The 12,767-nt window shown below is 36.8% G+C and overlaps 1 protein-coding gene across 1 annotated transcript; it reads left to right on the forward strand.

Moving 5' to 3' along the window:
• The first annotated feature begins 6 nt into the window (after nt 1–6).
• On the forward strand, nt 7–12,156 carry LOC306997844 (prolyl 4-hydroxylase subunit alpha-3-like). The gene is made up of 13 exons (XM_079611366.1): nt 7–257; nt 543–697; nt 828–1,051; nt 1,634–1,777; nt 2,447–2,498; nt 2,659–2,822; nt 4,821–4,997; nt 5,896–5,960; nt 6,170–6,329; nt 6,556–6,618; nt 6,802–6,870; nt 7,362–7,458; nt 11,494–12,156. Exons 1-13 carry the CDS (start codon nt 85–87, stop codon nt 11,562–11,564), a joined length of 1,614 nt encoding a protein of 537 aa, XP_079467492.1. The 5' UTR covers nt 7–84; the 3' UTR covers nt 11,565–12,156.
• The last annotated feature ends 611 nt before the right edge of the window (nt 12,157–12,767 follow it).

A 12,767-nucleotide genomic window follows, 5' to 3' on the forward strand; every position in this document is an offset into this window, starting at 1 on the left:
GCTATGAAGAGGAATTAAAAGCTGTGGAACAACACAGTCAGCGTTACCAAGACCGCTTAAACTTCTTATTATCTCCTTTATAATATGTCTTCATACTTTAGCCTCTTTATATTTTTATATGTACTTAATATATCATTCGGTGAAATGTTTACTTCGATGATGAGCGTGAATCAAGCTGTTTCCGCAGAAAGACAACTTATCGATCATTTAAGAATATACATAGAACTGGAAATACAAAGACTTGACGATATTAAAAGGTAAGAGTAACTATTTGATAATTTATGAATGTATTATAGTAAGTAGCCTAGTTAATTAAACGATAGCCAGAACAAGATGGTCCCGTAACTTTTGTCTGAAACTGTGATCACTGTGGCACATTTTATAAATGACATTTCTGGCATAGTCATATTATTTTCAGATCTACATTGGCATTTTGTTTTTCTAATTTCAAAAGCCTATAAAAATAAAAACGACAAAGGTTGTAAAATACATTTATGTAGGCCAACCACACACACTAAAACTATATTAACCATTCTTTTTAGGTTCTTTTCAAGAGTCACATCATTACACAGTGGAGTGTACAATGAGCCGTCAGCTACCATAGCTAATCCAATTGTTGCATTCAAACTGGTCAAAAGACTTAAGTCTGAATGGTTGAATGTTGTCTATACAAATGAAGCCGAAGAAAATATCAAAGGTAATATGCTGACCTTCACACACAGACACATTGAGGCTAAGGAAAGCCTTGATCTAAAGCTTATTTTTTTCTTGTACTTTTGGCTTGCTTGTCCCACTTAATGTAACTCTAACCCTCCACTTTCCTTAAGCTCTTAGGGGGGGCTACAGGGAGATGGAAGTCAGCTTACCCAAGCTGGAGGACCTTCAGGGGGCAGCGCAGGGGCTGATGAGAATTCAGGATGTGTATGATCTACGTGTGGAGGGACTTGTGCAAGGTCACTTCCAGCAAATCACAAATGGACATGCTGTTGACATTTACAAACCCCCTGTGTCTGATACACTCTCTGGGGATGATTGTTTCCTTATTGGAAAGGTAAAAAAAAAAAAAAAAAAAAATGCTTAAATCTATTCTTTTCAGTCTGCTTTAAAATATGTCTGCAAAACATAGTGTGGCTTAGCTAATAGCTAATAATTCTTTATTTGTCACAAGCTTAACTCTTAGAGGGGTCGACTGCCCACGCTGTCAATGTTTGGAATGTATTGTGAATCTCTGGGAAAGCCTCTGGAAAAAATGTGTTCAGAATGTGTTCCCGCTTGAGCACACTTCCTGATGTAGATTCCATATTTCTCAATTTGTTTAGTAACTGGTGCCTCTTTTGTGGTGAATAACAACTACCAAATGATTTATACTCTTCTTTCTTTCTTGTAATAAGCACCATCTGTTCTCCCAACATCCATACAACTATAGTGAAACGTGCTATGTTGCCCAAGATTGGCAACTAATTTCAACATTTCTAAAGGAACACATTAAATAACTAGTGACTAAATGTTTTTTTGACTGAAATCCTTTTTTAACTGTTGTGTAAGAAGTGTTCTGAGCCCAGGTGTCAGACACGTGGGATGTCATCATCTTTTTTGCTTATTTGTTACATCTGTGAGAGCTTTATGTTCATAGGTGGCCTATGATTTGGAAGATTACTACCATTCTGTGCAGTGGTTTGAGGAGGCAGTCCGTCTCTTTAGAGGAACAGAATGGAGTCCAGAAAATGAAGGCACACTTGAAGATGCCCTTGACCATTTAGCTTTCTCTCATTTCAAGGTATGGTACCTCTTACAAAATAAATATGAATTTTAGTAAGACCCTGTTTACACCTTGTATTAAGATCCATCTTGTGTGATCTGATCTAATCTGATATGGGGCAACACATTTTTTCAGATCACATTTGGAGGTATTCATACATGCATGTGGCCACATTTCATAGTGTATCATTCGGAAGGGAATGATTCAGATTTCTCTCGGCACAGCTACTACAGCTGTCAGACAGGTTGCTCACGACACATCTACGTCGTCAAGCTCAGTTTGAGGCTGCGCAGTTCGCCCAGCCATCAGGAAGTGCTAATTGGCTTCACTTTTCTCCGTTGAAACCACTGTCTCTATCTTATATACTGCCTATGCTAAAAACTACAGCCAGTAGTAGGAGATAGTTCCGCATGTTTTCAACCCACCCATAGTGGGTGGGATCTCACTCACAGAATGTACAAATAGTGTCAGCCATCTTTTTTTTTTTAAAGCTAAGCTAACAGGCCCTTGCTCTGTGGAGAAAGTTATATACTTATACTTGATAATGTTACTTAATTTACTTACTACACACACACACACAATATATATATATATATATATATATAGGCCTATATATAATGATAGAAATATACTATATATATTAAATATATAGATACTAACTATATGAAATAACTTTTTTTTTTTTAGACTGGAAACATATCCTACGCCCTCAGTCTCTCTCTGGAACTGTTGCTTCATGGTAAACCTCTGCAGTATACCTGCCGATAAGTGAGACAGTGACAGAAAACTTGGCCAAAACAGCTCAATTTATTTTCAATTCAGAAATAAGGATTACTTTAAGTTTAATCTATGGAAAAACTCATATTTCGTCACAAATTAATTTTAATCTTCTCTTCCAGATCCTATGAACAGAAGGGTACATTTCAATGTGGAGAAGTATGAGAAGCTCCTTGATGAAAGTCCGCCTATTACTAACCAAAGCTTGGCTTTGAAAAGGGCTGACACCACTTATCTGAGAACCAGGAATGTCTATGAGAAGCTCTGCCAAACAAAAGGATCTCAGGTACCATTCCACTCTATGCTACATAACTTGTGATCGAGACAGTGTAGTGTTCATCAGAGGCTATATCTTTTTATTCCAATCTATTGTTGGAAGTATTATAAGCAACACAAATATAAAATGTTAGCATATAAGTGCTAAAAAGGGAAATGGAAAGTATTCACACATTGCAACTGAAATTAATTTCAATTGATGATTACAGTTTCTAAATGGAGTAAACTTCCATTATTATAATATGGCATCCATTTGACTATTTAATACTTCCTATCATAAAAAAAAATTATACAAAAAGCAGCCAAAGTCAAAAGAAGAGCTATTGCAAATCTTGTGTGGATCTTGGTAGAATTCCTCATGGAGCTGCCTGAAGAAAATTACACAGCAATGTACCAAAGTTAATTATTTCAGTTTTGGATCCTGAAGGAGGTCACATGAAACGATGACCTGCTTTAAATCTTAAGTGTGTCATTTCTTCACAACTAGTGACATCAAATGAAGCTTCAATCTGTGTGTTTTGGCTACCTAACTCAGCTGGGCTCAAACACATTGACTCAAACAATGGTGTCAGTTTGATACTTGTCTGTCATACAAATTTGTTTGTATATGTGATGTTTTTGAACATAATATGTTAGTGTTGTTGTCACGTTAGGTTTTGTTCATGTTCTTCTTTCCTTGTCTTTTATTTTGTAATTCTCATAATCATGGTTTCCTAGTTTATCATGCATTCCCTTATCCCGTCATGATATCAAAATATCAACTAAACAAAGACTTGACTTCTTAAACTTAAACAGAACTCACCAACAGCAGTTAAACTTACAATACTCGACAAGAGACAATGAAAAAATTAGGGCTATTTATTTACAGACTAATGGTTTAACAAGACACACCTGAAAGCAATGAACAATGAACCAATGAGAACATGACACATGAAGAGGGGAAGTTCATGACAAGCTCACATTACGGGATAAGGGAATCACATGATAAACCAGGAAACCATGACTATGAGAATTACAAAATAAAAGTAAAAATAGTGTTTTATAAAAAATAAAGACACATTGCCTAGATCAGTAGTTCCAAATTTTTTTAGAGTAACCCTGAGGCATCTAACATCCTTTACATTAAGTGACAATATATATGTAAGGAATAATTGATGACAGGCCGTTGAATTATTAGAAAAATAATGCACACCCGAGGTGGTAATGCGGTCACGACGCGAAGCGAAGGCATGTAAAGCCGCAACACATAGGTGGATCTGTCACCAATTTTAATGTTTAAGCCATCAATGAAATAAAGGCTTTTTAACTTTGTTCTACTTTTTCGAGTGCCTTGGAGTTCCTAAGTTATTAGATTAAAAACAATAACTCACAAAAGGGTATGTTTTTCTATCGAAGATAGTTTGAGTCTTTAATCAATCTCTATGCTAAAAGTGCTAAAACCCCACTTTTACAAAGATGTAGTGCAATTTTCTAAGGAAGCATACTGTGCACGCAACCTATCATATACACAGTGCTTGTGTGGATGCAGACAGATTTGACTGCAAACGATGATTTAATTTGATTGGATGTTATGTATTTGACTTTTTTCAGCACTACCATTTTGCTGTTTTTACATTAGAGGAGTCATTTTGCCTGTCAGAAATGCATGCTTGATTTTAATGTTATTTTAAAGTGGGGCAGAATTGAATGAATGGCTAAACTCAGCATTTTGTTTGCGTAGCGCCTCTGTCACCTGACGTGGGGTACCTCACGTGCCCCAGTTTGGGAACCACTGCCATAGATAAATGTCCTTTTAACACAGTAATGTTAGTTTTATTGTGTTCATAATGACATCACTTTAGTGATGGTAAGAGTTAATTATGTTAACTTAATTAAAATACCTGTGTTTATGTTTATCAGTTTGACTCATTCTTGTTGCTAGTCATAACTTATTAATAATTATTTGAAGCCTGTTAGGAATATTTATGTTTCAGAGCCTTAGAAATAATAACACACTTTCTTTTTACAGCCAAAACATTTTGAGAACCCCAGGTTGTTCTGTGACTATTTCACCAATGGCAACCCTGGTTTACTTCTGCAACCAATTAAAAGAGAGCTAATCAGCCTGCACCCTTATGTGGTGCTCTTCCATGGTTTTGTCACCCGACCTGAAGCTAAAAGCATCAGAGAATATGCAATGCCAGGGGTGAGTGTACTGTTTGCATTAAGCCTTAATGTGGAAACATACTTGGTTATGCAATAAGTAAATCTAGGAATCTAGGACCAATATGTTAAAGTAATTCATTGTAAATTAATTATGACCCATGCTGCCTTTGATATGATGCACATGCAAGAGTGAGTGAATTTGGACCAGAACTCTCCAAATAAATGAGAAAGCCTTTTTTTTTTTAGAATTGGATGTAATTGAGTCCTTTATGTTACTTAGATCATTTTTGGATTGAGGGAATAAGGTTGGCAGAGACTTCAGCTCTCATTTGTAGCCAGTTCTCAGCTGAGGTTGTTCTGCTTTCATTTTTAAAATAATTTGTCTCAGTCACCAGTAAAATCAGTCACTTTTCATCTTACGGCAAGCCAGTTACTGACTGGCTCAACACGGAGAGACACTTCAAAGAGTCTGTATAAAACCATTTTCTAAAGAGAGACAACATTTTGTGTGTTAGTTTTCCCTCCTTTACCAGACATATTTAACCATACAACTTAAGCCAGCTTCAAACTGAGCTGGAAAGAAGATGAAGAGCACATTACGTGAATAAGTCATGCGGTCGGAATCAACCGTGCTTACAGCTCGTCAGTTATTCCACCCAGAGTGTTTTTGTAGGGGCAGACTGAGCATTAAATCACGTGTTTCCATTTTTTCTTTTTTTTTCTTCTTTCTTTGTCCCTGCCAGTAGTTCAGTAATTTAGTTTCTTCCTGGAATTCCCACATAAAAGAAACTGCAAGATTGGTTTTCCTTATCTTATATATTTGTACTTTTTGTAGTTCTCTTACTGTTTCTCCCTTCAAATGTGTACTTTATTCTTCACAGTGACTAAAATTTATTAAACTTTTTTTTAAAAATGTAAATGTTCATGTTTTCCTTCAGCTTAGAAGATCAGTGGTGGCATCAGGATTAAATCAGGCCACTGCAGAATATCGCATCAGCAAGAGGTACAAGTAATTTTTTGTTTAAAGGCCCAATGAAATCAAAGTTATATCAGCTCATCTTTATGCTAGTGTACTCATACAACGTTTAAAACCAACATATCTCAATGGTAAATCATACTAGTAATAATTAGTCCAATTTCCAATAAAATCCCCTTTTTTTCTTTCTGTGTGAAGTGGCTCTCGCATTAGAATTTTTGTCAATGATCTTTCAGTGCATGGCTTAAAGACTCGGCCCATGAGGTTGTGGGCAATGTGGATCGACGCATCACTATGGTCACTGGGTTGAATGTGCAGCCTCCTTATGCTGAATATCTCCAAGTGGTAAATTATGGTATTGGAGGACACTATGAACCTCATTTTGACCATGCCACAGTGAGTAACAATTTTCTTTCATTCTGAAGTTTCCCAAACATTCACACACAAAGAAACACATTTACAAAAATGATGATATATAATAAATATATGCTTTCCAATACAGAGATTTCCTACTTATAATGTATCTTGTATATTCATTATCAGCCATGATGCATACTCATTGTGTATACTGTGACTTTTTACAGCAGAAGAATGTTTCAAATCTTTTTATTTTTATTGGCAGTCTGACTCGAGTCCATTGTACAGGCTAAAAACTGGAAATCGAGTGGCTACATTCATGATATATGTAAGTCAATAAATAGTTCAGCTCTTGCTTGCTTTCTTTCTTAATTAAAAGACAATATCATGCCAATGTAGTTTTGAGTGAGAAAGTAAATAAATGCATTTTGGAAACATTTCAGTAAACAAAATGAATTTAATACGATTTGAGTAAACCACTTTACAACATAATGAATTTTTCTTTTTTTAGTTGAGCTCTGTGGAAGCAGGCGGATTCACAGCCTTCATTTACGCTAACTTCAGTATTCCTGTAGTGGAGGTACATAATTCCATACATCATTCTCACAGATTCACTAAAGACAGAAGACAACCAGACTTCACTCTGCACAGCTTTCAGAATGCTATTCCCTACAACTCTGTAATAACAGATTGTTTTCTATTGAGGTCAGACATTTCGTTGGATATCCTGTTACAAAAAAAGCTTTGAGTTTGGGAGTCAGTGTTGTTTCAATAAATTAACTGTTGGTGAAACCTGAGAGATAGCTATCTAGAAATTTGAACTTTCACCTCAAGGCACTCAGGTTTTCACCACCCAATAAGGGGATGTCATCTCTGCACAACCTCTCGCAAAAGAAAAAAAGGAATATACATTTATCAAGGTTCATAATCCAGAATTTTGGCTTTTGTGTACACTATCAAAGAAGGTTTTAGACTAAATAAACATAATATAACTATATTAGGAGTTTTCTTTATTCTCTATAAGGTATGTATTTTTCAAAACATTTTCACTTTTTTATGTTTGCTTTCTAGAACGGGGCTCTCTTCTGGTGGAATCTTCATAGAAATGGTCAAGGAAATGGTGACACTCTTCATGCTGGCTGCCCTGTCATTGTTGGCGATAAATGGGGTATGATTGTTGTATCACATGGTGTCTTGTTTGCCAACATAAGGAAATAACATTAATTTGACAGACAATCATATCCAAAGCAATTTAGATTGCATTCAAGGTATACATTTGAATAATTCATTCCCTGGTAATTGAACCAATGACTTTGGTTTTGCTGGCACCACACACTACTGTTTGATCGACAGGGATGCTCCAACAGTACCTAATAACTTTGTAAAAGAATATAAAAAAAAAGTGAAAGGAAAAATGTGAACCTTCAATGAATTGGGAATGGTTAAAGAAGAACTCCGGTCAATTTTAACATTGAGCTCAATTTTTAGTAAATTTGGAGTGCTGTCAATACAGAGAACAAGGACAAAAATCGGTGTTGCCTACACCGTGTTATCCTATTTTTAAAATTTGCACCCTATTGACTTGAATGGGGAAAATTTTAAACCTGCTTTAATTTCTCTTATCATCCTTGATGTGTCATACAAGTGCCCAGCCATGTTGAGTGATTCCTTCAGAGTGAACACAGTGAATCTGACTGCAGTAGATGTGAAAGATATGAATAAAAATGATGTTATTTCAGCCAGCGCAAATACCTGTATTTACATCCTGTTTTCGGTCGAAGTCCAAAGTAGTCGATTGTCGAGTTCACGCGCGTGATCATAGGTAACTAAACCTATGCGCGTGAACTCGACAATCGACTACTTTGGACTTCGACCGAAAACAGGATGTAAATACAGGTAATTGTGCAAATTTTAAAAATAGGATAACACGGTGTAGGCAACACCGATTTTTGTCGTTGTTCTCTGTATTGACAGCACTCCAAATTTAAGCTCAATGTTAAAATTGACCGGAGTTCTCCTTTAATGGAGCTTTTTGGGTTATTTACTCACCTGTTAAAGGAACACTCCGACTTTTTGGGACTTTAGCCTATTCAACTTATCCCCCAGAGTTAGATAAGTCCACACATACCTTTTTCATCTCCGTGCGTGCTATAAGTCTGTTTGACGCACCCACCGCTAGCCTAGCACAAAGACTGGATGTAAATGGTTGCAGCTAGCATACTAATCCAAATAAGTGACAAAATAACGCAAACATTTTCCTATTTACATGTTGTGATTTGTATAGTCACAGAGTGTACAAAAAACAAAGTCACATGAGACACAGACATATTTTAACCATATAAATACTGGGAACTATATTCTCTGAAGTCGAAGCACTGCTACTTTGGCGGAGTGATAACCTGAGACGCGTCGTGGTGAGGAGCAGAGAGTTCGTTCAGAGCGCGTGACTATACAAATCACAACATGTAAATAGGAAAATGTTTGCGTTATTTTGTCACTTATTTGGATTAGTATGCTAGCTGCAACCATTTACATCCAGTCTTTGTGCTAAGCTAGGCTAGCGGTGGGTGCGTCAAACAGACTTATAGCACACACGGAGATGAAAAAGGTATGTGTGGACTTATCTAACTCTGGGGGATAAGTTGAATAGGCTAAAGTCCCAAAAAGTCGGAGTGTTCCTTTAAGCTTAAAAAAACCCACATCAAATATGTCCTTACATGTGCTATATTTCAAGGCTTTGAAAGGGGTCATGAACTGAGAATAAAATTTCCCTTGATCTTTTGACAGTTAAGAGTTTGTTATACTATAAAAATACCCTGTAAGTTTCAAAACTCAAAACATCCGTGTCATTCCAAAATCAGCTTACCCGTATATTGAAACCATGGCCAGAAAACGACAGGATCTCAAAAGTGGAGACTTATTACGTCACAGGGCAGCGAAAGCCCGCCTTTGCAGAAGAACGCCTATCTCTACATCACTGCGTCTTTGGATCCGCCCACTGGAGCGTTAGGTAGTGACATGTGAGAACGAGAAAATATTGACACAGGATCAATACAATTACCTTCAAAACGATCCTAATGCTAGGATAGTGAGGTTTTTTTTCTCAACAATGTGAATGTCTCAGCAATGCATTATTTGTTTGTATTCGGTGCATTTCACTGTGGATTATTTGGTAATTCAGTTGTAGTTTTGACGCAGGCTTTCTTTGCATACAGACTTATTATATGGATCTGCCACCAGCAATGCCACAAACATGTAGCCTAAGTAACATGTTCATGTTGTGTTCAAGTCCTCCTGGGAAGTTCGTACTTACGAGGTGGGAAGTTGGGTTTACGACGGCAGGCGCTCAAGTCACTTTCGTCAGAAGATGGCGGTTTACATTCTTTTAATTCATTACACAAAAATACAGCAAAGTTCTTAAACTCTAGCTCTAGAAAATGAAGAACCAACAAATGTGCATCAGGTGTGCTTTGCTTTTTTATGTTTTTATGTACTCGTAAAGATCGGGGTTTAAAGAAAATCAATCAAATCAACTTCCCACTCGTATTTACGACATTGTTCATGTGCGTTCAACTCGTAAATACGATCTTTATGAGATGACTTGACTGCACCATAACCATTATTCCAATGCCTGATAATCAAGTTCAGACAGATCTGTCTGAACTTGATTATGAGGCATTGGAATAATCTTTCTCTCAAAATACTGTTTATGCATCAGTAAATCAAGCCAGTGACTTCACATCGTTTATCTTAGGATGAAAATAATCTTATTTAAACTGTGATTAAAATATATAGCCTACAAAAAGCGATCAAAGAGAGATCCCTTTCCAATCGCTCAAGCTGCCAACCCTACTCCATTTTGCCACCTGATGGAGTTTTGGGGTTTCTTGCCACTGTCGCCTTTTTTTCACCTTTCTTTCCATTGGCTTTTGGCTTGCTTAGTTGGGGACATTTAATTTAATTTTCAACAATAATATTGATCTGCCTGCATTGACACCATTATATAAGAACTAAGCTGAGCTGGACGATGACATCACGGTTATTTTCTCCAGAGCAGAGACTAAATGAATAACTTTTTTACAACAAAAATGAAACACAGAACTTACTTAAGCTGGACTGTGATGCTATTTTCTTCTGGAAACAAACGTTGTTGCATTATTTTCCTGTTATCTCTGTAAAGCTGCTTCGAAACAATATAAGCGCTATAAAAATAAATGTGACTTGACTTGAGTTTAGGACACTTGCCAAAACTCGCTATGAAATCAATGACGCTGTTACACTGCACAACGAAGCTCTTACTGTATTTACATCGTGTTTGCATTGTTATTTGGTGAAAGCATTCGTGAGAGTGCAGAAATTGCGTTGCAATGATAAGATCTATTCATTCAAGTGATCAACAGATCTGTCATCTGCTCAATGCGCATCTGCACCCTTTCATGTGATGGAAATACTTAAAAAAACATATAATTTGTTCATCTCGATATCTGTAATAGTAAAAACGTAGTAAAATTATTCAAGAGATTTCCACATGTAATGTTAGCTATTTCATATGCTAACATGTCAGTCAATCACAGCAGTGGGCGTTTACACTGAAGTCTCACAGCAGACACGCCTCTTCAAATCAGCGGATAAAATCAGGGTAGGAAAAATGCCTTTTATTTCTAAATAAATTCTAACATTTTTTTTTATGTAAAAATCATACTAACATTATAAGGGCACCCCATAAAACAGTATAAAATAATACAATAATCCAGTTCATGACCCCTTTAAAGTCGGCATGAAATCAAAATTGACCCTATTTACTTTTTTAGCGGATATTACTAGTCTTGTGGTGAACAATTAATCCGTGCAAGTTAATACACGGAAAAAAAATAGTTTGCCGAAGTTATCTTTAATCAAAGTTTGAAAAGTTACTTCCGGGTCTGGAATGGTTCTTTTTCTGATGACACAGGCTTGACGGCTTGGGTTGGTTAATCGCTTAACCACTCCCCTCAAACCGTTACTCTGCTATGGGCGAGAGATGGAGAGGAGGAGCGCTAAAGTAAAACCCTGCCCTCTGTTCAATATTCCGTTTCAATTGGAAATGCGTCACAACACTTGAGAAAAGTCGTTTGCAACTTCCGGTTCACGCGGACTTTAAAGCCATAAGCTTTCTGTGAGGAACCCACCAATATAAAGGCATTCACTGTCTTTTCTTTTCCAGTTGCCAATAAGTGGGTTCATGAGTATGGACAAGAGTTCCGACATCGTTGTAGCCTTAATCCTGAGGAGTGAGGAAGCATGAGACCATTTCAAGTACAAGAGTCAACCCCCTTAAAGGAGCAACAATATCAAGTGAGGGAGTGAAAGGCTGAGTATGAAGGAGTAAAGCATAGAGAGCTAAAACCACCTGCCTTTATAACTGATTTGAGCATTGGGAAGAGAGGCACATGGATAATTTTCATGGATGTCTAAAGTGCATAGGACATAGAGAGATTTAAACTGTGTGTGAATGTTTGTGTGTGGTGGGTTAGGGAATGGTTTGGCATGCAGCCCAAAGGGCAAGCTGACCTCCTGTTCCTGCTTCCCAAGATAAACACCAGAATGTTTACTGAAAATTGAAAATTGTTTACATGAGTACCTGATGATGATTTGTTTTGATGAGTTTGTGGTAACATAAATTTTTTTCTGACAGCAAACAATATATACAAATATTTTAATTACAATACACTTTGAAAAAGTATAATAATTTACCCGCTTGGATGTTGATGATTTACCTGTGTAAATCTGGTGCAAGTGTATGTTGTTTATGGTTGCAAAGCAACTTCCATAAAAGTTCCATACATGTTGTAAACATATAAATAAATTATGAAATGAGATTAACCTTTTCTTTTTGAAGTTCTTTTTTTAAAAGTATTTAATTTATTGGCATTTTTGGGTTGAATTTTCATCAAAAACAATGTATTGTTATGTATTACATCGCCATGATAGAATATAAAAATAGTAATAGTTATCTGCTTTAAATGTTATAATAGCGGTCCCCAAGTTTTCAAAATAACCTTTAGGAATGTATTGCTATTTCTCCCGATTCTGGACAGTATTTATGATAATATTGAAGCACTCCCTTTCTTTAAAAAAAAAAGTCTTTAAAACCAAGTCCAAAATTCACTGCTGTCCTCAGTTGTTGGACTAATGTAAGGGTTACTTAAGTTATGTTTTATTGACAAAGTTCGGGAGGAGCATGTTCAGATAATGAACCTAAATTAACTCAAAAGGAGCACACTCAGTTAATCAACCAATTACCAAAATAAGAGGTTGTGGCGAGCAGGACGAGGTCGAGGGACGTGAGAGAACGGCGCGAGTGATGGAAGAACAGGTGGGACAGAGAGCTCGCTGGCGTGCTCCTGGGTCAAGGAGGGGTGGCTGCCAGCCGAGAGGGAGTGGAGGAGTCGCTCCCGTTCGTCGTGGGCCGGAGTCTGTTGCCGTCGGCCATGATGG

Source organism: Phoxinus phoxinus (genome assembly GCF_949152265.1).
Source record: "Phoxinus phoxinus genome assembly, chromosome: 4".
NCBI classification, from domain to species: domain Eukaryota; kingdom Metazoa; phylum Chordata; class Actinopteri; order Cypriniformes; family Leuciscidae; genus Phoxinus; species Phoxinus phoxinus.

Bases quoted from the DNA above. Each gene is read 5' to 3' on its own strand.
- LOC306997844 (XM_079611366.1), top strand. From the start codon at position 85: ATGTCTTCATACTTTAGCCTCTTTATATTTTTATATGTACTTAATATA. The intron at 698-827 runs GTAATATGCTGA...ACTTTCCTTAAG, and splicing joins AGCCGAAGAAAATATCAAAG to CTCTTAGGGGGGGCTACAGG. The intron at 7,459-11,493 runs GTATGATTGTTG...TTTCTTTTCCAG, and splicing joins CATTGTTGGCGATAAATGGG to TTGCCAATAAGTGGGTTCAT.